The sequence below is a fragment of the Psammomys obesus genome, unplaced genomic scaffold, assembly GCF_907164565.1.
Source record: "Psammomys obesus unplaced genomic scaffold, mPsaObe1.curated_primary_1811, whole genome shotgun sequence".
Lineage (NCBI taxonomy): Eukaryota > Metazoa > Chordata > Mammalia > Rodentia > Muridae > Psammomys > Psammomys obesus.
In genome coordinates this window covers 5,640,752-5,656,602 of record NW_026596463.1, presented here as the reverse complement: position 1 = coordinate 5,656,602, position 15,851 = coordinate 5,640,752, and the positions used below count along the sequence as shown (strand labels likewise).

Sequence of the window (15,851 nt, the reverse complement as noted above, 5' to 3'; positions counted from 1 at the left end):
AACTCCATCTTTCAAGAACCCTTGCACTCACATGCATGATGCCCACTGCCAAGAGAGCATGTGCCTGTTGGAAGATAAGGTGGCAAAGCATGCCAAGAGGTACCAGAGAGGGAGTTTTTTTTTGTTTTGTTTTGTTTTGTTTAAGCTGGGTACCAGTGGGCAGGGAAAATAATGGTACTGAGAATCTTTTCCGTAGCTCTGATGTCGTAACTGTTAGAGACAGGCATTATTATAGTCAGTATGTCATATAGCTCAGAATCACTTGTTCCATGGTCCAAGGCTCACATAGCTGGCACGGGAATTTAAACCCAGGCTTTCTGACTGCAGTTCCAGGCTCTGAAATTCTAGACTGTAACACCCTAACCGTGGCTAAGCAAATAGAAGAAAACCTGCATCACGTAGAGATAGATCTTAGCATATTAAGCCTCAGTGAACTTTTCATGTTCTACAGAGTCTAGGGAGAGAAGAGAAACACTCGGACTTCTTTCCAGCATCCGATAGTTATGGGCAAAAATAATATGCCAGAACATTGGAATACGTGTTTCTGTGAAAATGCATATGACTTTGACCCAAAGCATACTGCGCGCACTGTACTTCTCTCTCTTCCAATTGGACCGATATCCCGATACCCAGAGCCGTGTCATTCTTAGAAGTGGTTGCCTCCACACCTAGCATTGTTGCCTTTACTTCTCCCTTCAGCCTTTCCATGATCTAAAGCCAGTGAGACCTGGTGGTGACACAAGGCCCAGGGAGTCCTCCCCCACAGGCCCCCCTCCACAGGAAGCCCACTATGACCCAGCTTGTCTTTACGACTGTTCTCAGATGATACTTTTCCACCCCCAGCCCAGCCTCAGTGTCTGGCCCAGGTCCAGACCCAAAACTGAATTAAAACCTCATTAAGTACTTAGCAAGGAAGGCTGTGTAGTGGTTGGCTGGGAAACTGAAAGCCGAGGAAGGCAAGGGGTGGGCATCTCTAGTTGGCAAATGCCAGGCTGTGAGCTGGGAGGGGCAGGCTAGGAAACAAGACAAAACAGGGCCTCTTCTCTGCCATACAGACGTGTTTGTGAACCTGTCAGATTGGTGCAGCCACATAATGCATGCTAATTACTAGATTTCCTTTTTTTTTTTTGGTTTGTTTCCAGGGGAAATGCTCAGTATAAAAAGCTCCAAAACCAAAGAGGAAAGCAGAAATGCCAAAATGTAGAGTTTAGAGGACAGAGAGGAGGAACAAAGGGAAATAAGGGATCCGGGTTTACAAGATGGCTTCCATTGTTCTGCTCAGTGCCGCAGCTTCATGCAGGCCTGGCCGGCTTTCGTCGAGCAGAGGAGACGCCCTCCTGCTTGGTGGACAGTGGGGCCAGTGTTTGAGATTTATGAATCACATTCTTTTAAAACTAAAAGCAAAACCACAGAAGCCTACAGTGAGCAAAGCTAAGGTGAGAAACTAGAGACATTTGATGTTAAATACTGGTTGGATTTAGTTGAACAAGGAGAGTTGGTGGATTTAGGTGAGGAAGTTGTTCTATTGGGTGATCTCTGTGTCTATTAACCTGTGAGTTTATTGCTGTGGTCAGTGTTTAGAGGGCTGCCCCAGGCCTTTAGTTCCAGCACTTGGGAGGCAGAGGCAGGCAGATCATAAATAAGAGAGGAATAGTAAGGAGGAAAACACATGAGCAAGTGTGGGGTTTTCATGTTTATATGTGCGCTCAGCCCAGGACAAGATGGACCCCGCAGATGCAGCAGAGAGCTTGAATGTCTGTTCACGGGCTTTGCATTTAAAGAGGACACATTTAAAAATGGAAGAAGCACAGTTGGGATTCTCCCACACCCACCTGAGATAATCAGGCTCCAGGGAGGCAGCATTTTGGTTCCCCAGACAGAAAGTACAACACCGGTGTGTCACTGGTTATGGATGGTAGCACCTGGTACCTCACTTCAGTTGGCAAAAGATCTCCAGTCTTTTGAGTCTCACCTTTTTAAGTCAAGATCTTGAACCTAGGAGGTCCCTTTCTGATGGGCCACTAGGTTGGTTGCTACCATTGCAGGTCATTTTACCCACTTGGCCTTTACTAGCAGAAAAAAAAAATCTGGCTCATGAGACTGGTGCTAAGGCTCAGGTGGTAGAGTGCTTGCCTGACATGCACAAAGCCCAGGATTCGACCGCCGATACTGTATCAATCATGGGTGGTGGCATTCTCTAATCCTAGCCCTCAGAAGGTAGAGGCAGGAGGATCAAGAGGTCAGGGTCATCCTCAGCTGCATAGTGACTTTGAGGTTAGCCTGATAAACATTAGATCCTGTCTCAAAACAAAACAAAACAAAAACAAGCAAGCCAAATCCAGTTCATGTTATTTTCTCCGTGGTCTAGACCCAAAGACTGGCCTACAATGGATAATTGTTTTAACTGATTCTAGGTTTAATGCGTGTTCTGTCTTCTATCTGTATTTTTCTTTTTCTATTTTCCTCTTCAATAGCCAAATCCTAAAAAGGACTAACACAGCTTTTGGGTTGAAGACAGGATAGCTTTGAGGATGAGGAACAGCATGTTAATTTGGTTCTGAAATGAGCAGAAGAGGATTTTAAAAGGTCAGCCTTTCTTTGGTTTTAATCAATGGTTGGAGTTTTGGGTGGCAAATTAAATGTCAGATAAATGTGTTAATGGATTCTGAGAATCAATAGGTAGTAGGAAAAATAAGTTGAGCCTTTAGTGATCATATTTTGTCCCAAGGGAGATAATTCTAGCATTATGTTCAGACATTAGGAGAGTAACACAGGAAGCCGGTGTAAAGGTGATTTTAATGAGGCTGTTATTGACCATCAGAGAGGCTATTGTCACATTGTCTTGTTTCTCAAAAAAGAAAACACAGAGCCGTCTAAATCACCTGGGAGACTGCAAAAGTACAGAGCCCCAGGCTCTACTGACCTCCCGAGTTGGAATGTCTAAGGGTGTTTCCATATGCAGGAGAATTTCACGAACCCTGTTGGTGGCTGGCCCATTTTGGCAGGCCTGTAAATTACCATCTCCTAGTGTCTATGGAGGTCAAACAAGGGGATCTGAGATTGAATTTGCACACCAGGTATGACTTCTCATTAAGCTCTTTGGTACCTGGAGTATTCTGCCTCAGTTCTGTGGTTTGGGTCCAGCGTTAGAACAGGCTGCAGTTACAGGCTACCTTGTGTGGGGTGAAAGTAAGTAGGAGGGTTTGGGAGTTCATCTCCCCTTTGTTTTCTCCAGCGCCTCCATCAGCCTTTTCCTGCCTTTGCCTGCCCTTTAATTACGGGCATTTCTCAAGACTATAATCAGGGAGAAGCAAGCAGCACTCTCCAATAGCATCGACTGAAAATAGACCCTGATCTCGCTTAATCCATGACCCAAGCTTCAGATCCATGTTTCTGTCTGCTACTGGCCACAGCCACCTGGGCGGCCAACGGGGATGTCAAATGCAGCACACCCCGTGTGAAACTCGCTGGCGTCGGCCTGTCTTTACCATCTGTCCCCACCCCAACTCCCGCTCTCTCCTCATTCCTCCCCAATCTTACACTTCAATGATGCACCTCACACTTAAACATGGTGGCTCTACCTGTCATCTCAAGCCCACAGGGACTAATAAGGTAGGAAGATTGGGAGTTCAAGGATGAACTGGGTTAAATAACAAGTTTGAGCCTAGCCTGGGCTATGAATAGTGAGAAGCAGTCTTGAAAAAACTTAAATGAAATAATAAAATAAAATGGTGCTCCAGTCACTAGCCCAGCTCCATAGACTAGCCACTGATTCTGGTCCTTACCCCATGGGACAATCATGGCCCTGGGCTTCAAGTTCCTCATTCTTACCTGCAAAATGGAGGCTTGTCTTCCCAAGTGCACATTAATAGAAATGGACCTAAAGAATTTAGGTCAGTGTTGACCTAGGGCAGATATTCAAACTATCATAGCTATTATTATTATTTATCCCTTTATGTTGATGGAGCTCCTGCTGTGTATGAGACAGTGTTTCAGTTAGGTTTCCTGAGATGGAAGTGCTGGGAATGCCGAGTCTCCCCATTAAACTGTATTCCCTTCAGGGCAGAGACAGTGCCCGTTGGTATTTTTACCCAAGAGCTTCTTTTATGAAGATCCTGCTGATCTGTCTGAATTAAATTCCAGAAAAGGCTGTCCTCTTTCAACAATTCACATTGTCTTCACAAAGGCAGTAGGGGCCCTTAAGATTTTTTAAAACTCTGTTTGAAACTTCATTATCAAGAAAGTCCAGCTGGGTTTAGTGGCCTAGGCCTCAAATCCCAGCTGCTCAGGAGGCTGAGACAGGAGAGGATCACAAACTCAAGGTTCACCTGGTCAACTTAGAAAAACCTTTTCTCAAAATAAAAAATTTAACAAGAGCAGGGGTGTGGCTCAGTGGTAGAGCTCTTGCTTAGCATTGCTTGCTTAGCCCTAGTTCATTCAATACCCACTACCACAAAACAAACAAACAATGCCCCCAAAGTCAGCAACCACCAAACCAAGGAGAGTTACATCTAATGGTGAAAATGTTGTTTTAACGTGATGAAAGTGCTGATACTAGAAATCTTCTGGTTCTACCAAACTCTTGACAAAGACACATACCCAGTAGTTTTCAAAATAAAAGTACCCCCTGAGCATTATTTATCAAAAAATCAACATTATTTATCAACATTCTCCAATCTAAGAAAATATACCCCACATGAATCTCTGTCTTTAAATATACATAATATATATTATATATGTGATTGATTGAATGATTTGTTTATCTATCTATCTATCTTTCTATCTATTGTTTTTTTTTTTTTTTTGAGGCAGAGTTTCTCTGTGTAGCCCTGGCTGTCTTGGACCTTGCTCTGTAGACCAGGCTGGCCTCAAACTGAGAGATCTGCCTGCCTCTACCTCCCCAGTGCTCAGATTAAAGGCATGCACCAAATCCAGCAATAAATCTATTTGAAAAATAAAGACTTGTATGTGTGCGTGGAGGGGTGTGGCTTAGTAGTAGAGCCCTGGGTTCATTCCTCAGCACCACCAGAAAAACATTAATTTTAAAATATTAAGACATTCTGAGGAGCATGGGGTGGTGAAAGAAATGGGGATTAGGAACCAGATGGGCTGTATTGACACTTGGTTGAATAGCTCACCTCTGTCAACTTTAATTTCTATACCTGTAAAACAGGAGGGATTAAAATGCTGCATTTTTTTGTGATATGTATGTAGAAAAGGCAACGGGGAATAAACATTAGAATGACCGTCTTGTGCATCACAGATAAAAAGCAGTGCTGGTGTTTGGTACCCAGCATCCATAGGAAATCCTTTGGCAGCTACAAGCCAGGCTCTGTAGACCATGCAGGCCTAACCTGTCTCTGAAGCTTCCTCTGTTAAATGAGGAGAGACAGGAAGACATTGTCACTGGGGCTCCTTCAGGTGCCCCATGTGAGAGGAACAAATTGAGATTCCTTCCAGAAGGAGAGTGACCAGCCCTCAGGAACCTCATGGGGAGGGCACCTTACGTCTTCAGGGCAGAGGAAAGGACTCTGTGCTGGTGCACAAGGAGACAGACGAGTTTCCTTAGTGTTAAGAGCTTTTTGTTTGCTCCTTTGTTTTTGGTTTTGCTTGCTCTGTTTTGTTTTAGAGAGAGTTCACAGATCCGACCTAATCTCAGCCCGGGGCAGGTGGTTCAGAGCCTTGGAACAGGCTATGTGGTGAACATAGAGGAGACCACACTGCGGGTGCTGCAGTGCGATCTGTTTGAATAGCCTGGTGTGGTTCTCATGGACCAAACAGGGTAGACGTACATGTTCTAGATGTGCCTTAGATGTCTGTGGTATCCAGGCGATGTTGGTGACAGGGCCTCAGGCTGTCCAGCCACTCTCAACTAGTGCCCATAGCGACTGTTGCTTCCTGTAGATGACCTCCAGGGAGCCTGATTTTTTTTTTTAATCTACTTTGTTGATTTTTCTTTCTTCTGCCATTGTTCACTTCTAACACTTGATAGTTTGTGTTGAGGCTCTGAAAACCCAGTGAAGATGGTCTGGGTGTGGTGGCAAACACCTTCAATCTTAAACTTTCAGGAGGCTGAGACAGGAGGATCATGAGGTGGAGACTAGCTTGAGGTACATAATGAAAGTCTGGCCCCCAAACCAGAAGTCTAGAGAGATGGCTCAGTGGGGAAGAGTGCTTGCTTTTTTTGCAGAAGACTAGAGTTTGGTTCCTAGCATTCAAGTCAGGCAGCTCACAACCACCTACGACTCTAGCTCCAGGAAAGCCAAAGCCCTCTTCCAGCCTTCAAGGGCACAAACATGTGCAGACATGTGCATACACATAAACAAGAAAGAAAGAAAGAAAGAAAGAAAGAAAGAAAGAAAGAAAGAAAGAAAGAAAGAAAGAAAGAAAGAAAGAAAGAAAGATGGATGGTGGGAGTAATCAATGACAAAGCAAAACAACAGCCTAAGGGAGAGGGCTGAGGTGGGAGAAGAACATGACAGAGGATTTAGGAAGCAAATAGGAACTCTGCAAGAAGAATGGAAGCCATGGCCTTGCATCCTACCCCTGCATGTTCTGCCCCTGGTGCTCAGCTGAGGCACAAGGGAAGGTGGAATGTAAAACCAGGTTCTCCTGCCAGCAAGGGCAAAGCCAGCCTGTTATAGCCAGAAGGCTGGGTGGTTTCTACGTTCTTGGACCAGCTTGGGACAGAGAGAACCTTGGGAGTCTAGGGCTTTAGTTACTTATTTCCAGGTTGGGAAAACATAAAGCCTAGAGGGCAGAGCACCCAAGGAAAGGATGGATTGAAGGCCCAGCAGCCATGGAAAACCAGAGCAAAGCCAATGACAGTGAAAAACAACAACAACAAAACGAACAAACAAAAACAGTTAACAGTAGGGAAAATGAGATGTAAACTCAAACCACTGAGCTTTCTGCAACTCCAAACCAAGGTGATGGAAACAAGTTATGTCACTCACACTCATCTGCTTGCTGATGTTGAGGAGGGTTATTTAAAATGTGGCCTGAATTTGTGTATAAAGAGATTCGATTTTTTAATTCTCCTGAAAAGCAAATTGCCAGAACTTGAAGAACAATGTGGCTTTCAAGTCTATGCCTCAGAGTGAAACATTAGAAAAACAAAAACTTATTTTCAACAGAAAAGAAATGTTACTTCTGGGAATATCAGGGGGACAGTGGGGGAGGACTGAGAAGGGTTGATTGTGGCATCCAGCAGGCATTGGATGGCTGTCAGCTGGCCCATGCTGTATGTTAACCTCTTACAAAGGGAAGTCTTGGCGTTACAATCGGGCAAACTTTATTTTGGGTGAGTGGCTCAGGAGAATGAGCAAAAGGGATATTGTCACGTCCTTGACCTTGGCCATGAGATGCTGGGCAAGTCATTAGACTCCAGGTTTGTGGTCCATGAAGAGGAGAGAATATTTGCACTCAGGATGTCTTAGGAGTGTCGAGAGACTTAAACACAGCCCCACCTGCAAGACCAAATGCTTAGCTGTCCTGAATCACTCTCCATGTTTAAGGCTCTGTTGCTGTGTTCCTGGGATGGGCTTTCAGCCTCACAGTCAGTCTGTGATCACATGGAAGGTGCTCTTAGTCAGCCATGCCTATAAGGTCAGCCGACCCACTGGATCAGTCTTGGGTAGCCTTTTACCTGTAGCCCCATTGCCTCAGAAGCCAGGCTAGGAGAAGTTCCTTTCCCAAGCCTAAGGTTAAACAGGTAAGTCAGAACTGATGAACAAGCTGACTAGAAGTGAGAGGGCCTCAGAGAAATGGAACTCCCTGTAGGGTGAGAGGCTTTGTCTCCCTGGAGGGAAGCGGTATCATTTCCCGGTAAACAGCTGGCTTTCTGTTTTCTGTGTTGACGCTGCCATTGGTCTTTGGGGATGCTGGCAATCAGGAGATACCAAGTCCCCCAGTACCTTTGTTTTCTCAAGTTTCTCAGAAGCAGTCATAAAGGCTTTCGCTTCTGCCCTGCCTTGTGGTCATCTCTCTCTAGGCTGAGGTGACTTCTTGCTCTCAGAACATGACGGTGGCTTTGTTTGTTCTCAGGTTGCCTCGGCCTCTCTTCTAGATGCTTCTTCCCACCTCTGTCCCTGAGTGCAGGGGGGAAGGGATCTGCTAATTGTGGCCTCTTAGAAGCTGTTACCTGGTAACCTATGCTCACCCACTCTCTCTGGGTTTCCTATTCGGAAATACAGGCAGGGTAGAGGGACTCAGGGGAGAGAGACCACCTTGGGGCCTTCATAGCTTCCTGTGCAGCTTCCCCGAGTGCTGGCATCACCTCTTCTCTGTGAGGGAAGTTCAGTGGCAGTTCCTGCTGAGCCAGGGCTTGCTCTCCACCCAGAGGTAATTCCTTCCATACCAGCTCTGTTTCTCTTCAATTGACCACACATTTGCCCTGAATATGATGTGGGTTCCTAGAGTTAGGAAGCCTGGTTATGGTTTTAAATAAAAACCCATCATTAAAAGCTGCCTGGAGACCTGTAGGTAATTACCGACCACAGGGCTATGATTTCCATGCCTGTGAAGCACATCTTTTGGTTATTGCTTTTATCCAGTTAGCTCAACTTTACCAGCACAGTGTTTTGAGTGCAAAAGTTTGAGGTGAGAGGTTTGCCCGCCACAGCCCTAATGTGAGGAAGAGCTTGGGTTGAAGGTCTGTCAGTACTCTCCCTGCCTCCCTTCCTGCTTTAATATCCAGGGGTATTCATAACCATTGATTGACCAAACCTTATGTTTAACTAAACAGCCCCAGGCCATCTTTAGCCCAGGCATTTCTTAACCTAACCCTAGGAAGCTCTTTAATCTTTACAATGGGGGTCTATCTAGTGTTGCTTCACAAGACCAGGTGCCTTTTTCAAAATGAGTCAGTCTAGTGTTTCAGCTGGCAAAGGCCGAGAGAGGTGATGGCAAAGGCATGACAGTGGTGGGAACTGGCAGAAAAAGGGGTAGGGATGGGGCAGCAGGGCTTTTCTCCTTGCAGGAGCTCCTGGCCACCATCTTGGCTGTTGGTGATTCAGGTCCCTCTTCATCTTCTCCATGTCATGCAGTTTAATAAATTTAAGTTGTTCAAATAAAGCTGTGGCTTGTAATCACTGAAAGGGAGTTCGAGACAGATCTTGTACTCATAAGAACTACTTAGAAGCTTTTATCAGTTCTGTGTTCATCAGAAGGTTTCTTGCTACTTTGATGTTTTGGTATGGACTGAGGAAGTTTCAGGGTTGCTTTGGCCCCAGCAAAGATGCTACAATCACCCAGTTACTCATTTTGGGCTCTCTGTGTAGTAGAGAAGATCTACCCATGTGTACAAGAACAGTCCAGATTTCCTTCCTTCCCTCCTTCCTCCCTCTCTCCTTCCCTCCCTCCCTCCTCCCTCCCTCCCTCCTTCCCTCCCTCCTTCCCTCCCTCCCTCCTCCCTCCCTCCCTCTGTCCTTCCCTCCCTCCTCCCTCCCTCCCTCCTTCCCTCCCTCTGTTCTTCCCTCCCTCCTCCCTCCCTCCCTCCTTCCCTCCCTCTGTCCTTCCCTCCCTCCTTCCCTCCCTCCTCCTTCCCTCCCTCCTTCCCTCCCTCTGTCCTTCCCTCCCTCCCTCCCTTCCTCCCTCCTTCTCTCCCTCTCTCCCTCCCTCCCTCCTCCCTCCCTTCCTCCCTCCCTCCATCCCTCCTTCCTTCCTTTTGAGACAGGGTCTTGTGTAGTCCAGACTGGCTTTGACTTTGACATGTGGTCAAGGATGATCTTGAGCTTCTGATCCTTAGCCTCCACCTCCGAAGTGGTAAGATTACAGGCATGCACACCATGACCAGTTTATGCAGTGCTTGAGGTCAAACCTAGGCCTTAAGTGTATGCCAGAGAAGTGTTCTACAAGCTGAGCCACATCCCACCAGAGGTTCTGTGTGGCTGACTTCCGTGATGAGTGTGCCTGAATTTAGCCACAGTCAAGCACTGAAGCCCAGGAGAGGGACTTGTGTTTTGTGACTTACACTCATACTGAGAGGAAAACCTTAAACTCCCCCAAAAGATCCATTAACTATCCTAAAAGCATGGAAATGTCTGTTTTTACCTTAAAAGATTTCAAAAATCGCCTAGATATAGTTAAACATAAACCAACAAAACAACCCAACTTCAAAAGACACATAGATCCAATTAAATCAGATTTTCAAAACGAAAAAAAAAAAAAAATCCCAGCAATAACTGCAAAGTATGGACTGTTTGAATTTCAAATACGGCTCTAGGAGACCACAGACAAAAGCCCATTGTCTGAAGGGTCCCGCTGCTTCAGGGGTCCTCATCATCTTTTGATTCTGAAGTAGAGCAGACCCTTTGTTACACAGGAGCCTTCTCTGTTGCCCCCACCTCACCAGGTCAAGCCCCACAGCCATGTGGAATTTTTTAAGGAAGACTTCAAAGACATTTTTTTTTATATGGAAACTGAGTGACACAACTCCATCACTCCATGTCCAGCCTCCACAAAGCTGAGGAGGGTTAACTATTCACGGAGTGCCCCTTGGTTTCTTTATGAGGTATCTATGGGGACAGCAGACTACAGGGTGAGGGAGAAAGGCTGGGAACTTCTTTTCTGAAGCAACTGAATGGGACCTTTACAGGCAAGGGTGGTGGCTTCTCCCTCAGAATGCCTGGCCCTCTTCCCAGGGTGAAACATTCCCCAAATATGCAGCTTTGTGAGCGTCCCAGCTGCCTGAGCAGACAGCTGCCTACTGCCAGAGAGCAGGCACCCACGGGTGCTGGATGTGGGGATCTGACAGGTCTCTCAGCCAGGTCCCTGGCCTTGCCAGATGCTGGGGAGGTTCGACCTTTGGTTCTGAGTCTTGCAGTTGAATGGGGATGACATTCCAGCGGAGACAGGAGCTCAAGTGCTCTGGCTGTCTTTATATCCCTTCCTTTATTCAAATCACCTCTATGGAAAGCCATCTTGGTGCACACGCACTGTCAGTGTCTTTCCTCTGAGTCCTTACAAAGATGGACAGGACCTCATTAGCTGAATTCCTGGGCAGACTGTTTTGAAAAGCGACTTAGGAAGAGTGGAGGTGACCAGCAGCTGTTATTTGGCGTTTGTTTTGTTTGCAACTGAGGAAGCCAAAGAGGAAGAGAATGTCTGGTGGACGGTAAGGAGCCCCTCACAGGGAGCAGCTGGAGACCTCTCTGGGGAGGGCTGAACTGTGTGGGCAGAGTGTGACCATGTTGACTGTTGTCGATTTTGATGGATGCAGTCAACAGCATTGTGGGCAGTGGAGAAAGGGCTCAGTTGGGTTGGGGACTCTTAGGGAGGGCAGTGCTTCTACAAATCTTGCTTAAATTTGCTGCTGTGACTGCTACAGAGTACAGTTAATGACAACAATAATACCCAATCTCATGCTGTCTGGTGCTCTGGGTGCTCACATCAAAGATAAGATGAAGAAATAGCCACTCATTTCTTGGTTTTAAGCTTCTTGCTTCAAGTTCATTCCTTCAAAGATCCTGAAGTCTTTGTTCCAAGGAAGCCACAGATGGAAGGACTTAGAGACCACTCCATCAAGGATGGATTTGTGTGATTTTTCACTTTATCATCTACTTATTTGAATTTGTGTTTGCTTTAGCTTTAATTGTGCATGGTTGTCAAATGGGAAAACAACCAAAAAAACCAAAAAGCGGTTTTTAAATTAATTACAAAAAAAGCATTCATGAGAAATGAACTATGTTTTCCACGGTTTAGCATTTTTTTGCTAAGCCTCGGGTCTTTGTCTGCTCAGGCAGTTAACACTGTTCTTATTTGGAGTTTCTTCTTCGCTGGTTGTTTAAAGCAGGACAAAGCAAGCTTCCATTTAATTTTACTTCGCTCTGTATAAGTTCTCTGCTCCACCTGACCACCCGGTATTCTCTGCTGACATCTTGTTCTTTAAGCACATCTTTGGTTTTGGTCTGTTGGTCTTTCTCCTAGCTCTTCTTCAATATCTGATGTCTGTTTTACCAAGTCCAAGTCTTGGTAACTAGTGTCATAGAAGTGAAAAATTCAAGGGGTCCAGAGCTAGGCAACCTGCGGCCAGATCCTGACTTGACCACTTACTTGTTGTGGGGTCCTGAGCTACTCATTGTCTTCTGTCAACTCTTTGTCTTCCGTGGGAGTGGGTGATGGTCATGGGACCACATATGAGAGCTCTTAAGGGGTCTGAATGAAACTGTATACGTCTCAGGACAGGGCTTGCCACCACTATTGTTTAGTTTGGGCTGCTTCTATGCCTCACTGGGGTTTACTGGTAAATACTACTGTTAGGGAGAGCAAGAATGATCGATAATGGTGACATGGTGAAAAAGTTGCTATGGGGCTGTTTCTGTTTTGTTTGATCTTTGATAATACAAAGAGGGAAACTCTATCTGAGGAACTGCCATATCATGTATATCCATAGCATGTCACTCACATACATGAAGTGTTCTCTTCAGGGATTATTTGGCTGTCACATCAATTCTTTATTTTGTGATAAAATAAGTATAATAAAAATTTTGCCATTTTTAACTATTTTTTAAATGCACAACTCAGTCAGGAGTGATCATTACAAATCCACGAGGAACCTAGAACCCCTGCACAGATGTAGCCCATGGCAGCTCAGTCTCCAAGTGGGTTCTCTAGTAAGGGGAACAGGTACTGTTTCTGACATGAACTCAGTGGCTGGCTCTTTGATCATCTCCCCCTGATGGGGAACAGTCTTACCAGGCCAAGGCCACAGAGGAAGACAATGCAGCCAGTCCTGATGAGACCTGATAGGCTAGGGTTACATGGAAGAGGAGGAGAATCTCCCCAGTCAGTGGACTTGGAGAGGGGCATGGGAGGAGATGAGGGAGGAGGGGGCTACAGTTGGGATACAAAGTAAATAAACTGTAAGTAATATAAAAAAAATTTAAAACCAAAACCCAAAATCCATGAGGTTGTACAAACTATTATTTTCTTTATTAAAATGTTTTCATTACCTCTGGTAATTACTATTTTGAATTTGAATAGACATGAAATCTTATTTTTCCATTTGTGTCCATCTCTTTTCATTTAATGTAGTGTGTTCTAGGTTCATCCTTGTAACATTAGCAGAGCTTCATTTTTTTTCTGTGCCTGACTAGTATTCCATTGTGAGAAGACCACATCTTATCCAATGACCTACAGACATAGCCTTGAGTTGTTTTACCTTTTGGCTATTAAAATAATACTGTAATTAACACTGGCATAAAAATATTAGTTCAAATTTCTGCTTTCACTTTGCACCCATAAATGGAATGGCAGGGTCATACGTGATTCTTTTTTAGCTTTTTGAAGATCTCTAATCTATTTTCCTTCTGTGTTTTTTTCTCTGTTGATATTTCCCTCAGATTCTCTTCTGTTTTTCTGTCTTCCAAGCTTCATTGTACTTCCAAACAGAAGGCATGTCCTCCCTCCCGACCACGTGGCCTCCTCACACATTTTCAACGGAACACCCCTCTCTGTCCCTTGTTTGCTGGTAGAGCATACATCAGTGACTCTGGCCACATTCACAGGAAGGCTTTCATCTCCTTGTCAAGGCAGGGTAGTATTTGTAGAAGGCCGTCGATAGGTCTCTGCTGACTTATACCGGTGGCTGATTAGCCACAGGATGGTACTATAAGGAGTAGGTATCAAAGCCCTGCAGACACATAAGCAAGCTCCCTCATCCCAAACCACACCTTGCTTTTTTGTTCTCCATCAATTTTGTCTTGGGGTGGGGCAATTTGGCCACCCTGCCCTGTGGGACGGTTGCCCTCCACTTCTCATTTGCCCACAGTTTCTTCATTTTTCTACAAGCAAGTGAATTAATTAGTGAACACCCCAACAGACCATGAGCCTGCCTCAGACAGCCATTCTGGCTGCTGGGTTAATTGTTAGCTGGGTTTCTGGCCGTCATTCATTTCACAATGAGGCTCCTAATTAATCTCCAAGCAGTTCTCACCAGAAGAAAGGCCGTTAGGGAGAAACATCCCCAATTACCATGAGAAAGGAAATGTCAAGAGCCCGTTGAGTTTTCCTGGCATCCCTCCCTGGTCTCAGATAAAATTCCCCGCCATTTGGTCAGGAGGCTGCCTAACCAGCGACCATGAAAGACCCAGTGTGAGAGCCAGGCGGCCCCAGGTTACACTAACTCAGCTCTGGGTTCAGCCTGTTCTGTGTACCCACTCCTGCTCAGGAGCACCCACTGTGTTTCCCAGTTTCCAGGGCCACATCTGAGTTGGAAATTCCTCTGCTGTCTGAGTAACAGGCGAGCAGCTTTCATCTGGAAAAGCTAAAGTTCTTTTCTTTGTGTATTTTTTTTTGTGTGTGTGCCTTCAGGACAAAAGATCCTACATCACCGAAGTGACATCTTAGAAACAGTAGTTCTGATCAACCCTTCGGATGAAGCGGTCAGCACCGAGGTGAGTGTTCAGCTCTGTGAGGTCTTAGAGCCTCACAGGATGGCCACCTGGCTGCTCGGAAGGGCTAGGTGGGTGGGAGTTGGAACACGGCATGTAAGAGGGAGGAGTCACAGGTTCCCAGCCTTCCTCCGTGCTCAGAGCCTAACTCTCTGCCTCTAGTCTCACCCCAAAAAGCCTCTCCCAAGAAAGGACACAGTAGCCAGTGCCAGCTGGAAGCATATTTGTGGAGGGTGTAGAACTGGAGGGATGCATTGGGTATGTTGTTACCGGGGTGGGGAGCAGGAATGTGGCGGACTGAGCAGGAAACAGACTGCAAGCTCCTAGGCTGGCACAGACAGGGACAGAACTCGGGGAAGAGGAACATCCCAGTAGCATCCCTGTTTGGAGCCATCCAGGCTAGCCCTCAGCTATAGCTGGAAGGCAGCACAAGAACCAGAAACATGGTTTCTAGCTGGCTTCATCGTCCAAGGTCCGCACCTACTGGTGGCCTCAGTTTGGTTATCTTACTGCTTCCTTGTGCACCTCTGTGCAAAGGAGATCATGGCACTGATCTCCTGCACTGAATGTTCCTGTTTGATGCTCTCTGCAGGGCTCAGGGCTTAGGACAGAGTGTGGCACAAGGTGGCTCAGATGTACATGTTGGCCATTGTTACTGCCATCATTAGCATCACATGAAATTATTGCTAGAGAGAGTAATTGGGAATTTTAGGACCCACCTTGACATAAGAATTTGATTGATGAAAGCCAAGAGAGCCCCTGGCCCCTCAGGCCAAGCGCTGAGAGAGCTGTTTTTCCATCTCCTTGGAGATAGTATTGTTTCTCAAACATTAAAGTAGCCAAAGGCCCTGGCAGCATCACTGTCTATGGTGTCTTCTGCCCATCCTTTAGCAACTGTGACTTTCTGGTTTTCAAATTGGGATATAATTCATAAACCATAGAATCCATCCACTGAAAGTATGTAATTTTGTGATTTTTTTTAAAAGTGTTTACAAAATTGAACAGATATCGTCACAGTTTAACCCTGAAACATACCTGTCATTCTCTAAAACTTCCTAGGCCCATTAGCAGTCCCCTTGGCTTCTGGCAGCCCCTAATTTTTTCCCTCCAGATTTTTCTGTTTTAGACATTGCATATCAATGGCGTCATACAACACGTGGCCCTTTGTTGTTCAGCTTCTGTTACTTAGCTTCATTGCTTCAACATCCAGGCTTGTAGCGTGTGTCAGTTCTGCACGCCTGTAGATGGTTGAAGAGCATCCTTTTGCATATGTATACCACATCTCATTATTCATTTCTTGGTTGCTGGCACTTACGTTGCTGTCAGCTTGGGGCTATCATCATCGGGCCTGTTTTGACCTACTTCTGCCTGCAAAAGAGAGAGAGAGAGAGAGAAAGGGAGGGAGGGAGGGAGGAAGGAAGGAAGGAAGGAAGGAAGGAAGGAAGGAAGGAAGGAAGG

General features: G+C 45.8%; 1 protein-coding gene across 1 annotated transcript in view; it reads left to right on the top strand.

The window, feature by feature from the left end:
* Positions 1-15,851, top strand: part of Map1b (microtubule associated protein 1B) — a 93,088-nt gene that overhangs the window by 54,021 nt on the left and 23,216 nt on the right. Inside the window, exon 3 of the mRNA XM_055598449.1 lies at positions 14,314-14,396. Within this exon, the coding sequence (XP_055454424.1) occupies positions 14,314-14,396 (83 nt within the window). The remainder of the gene's footprint in view (positions 1-14,313; positions 14,397-15,851) is intronic.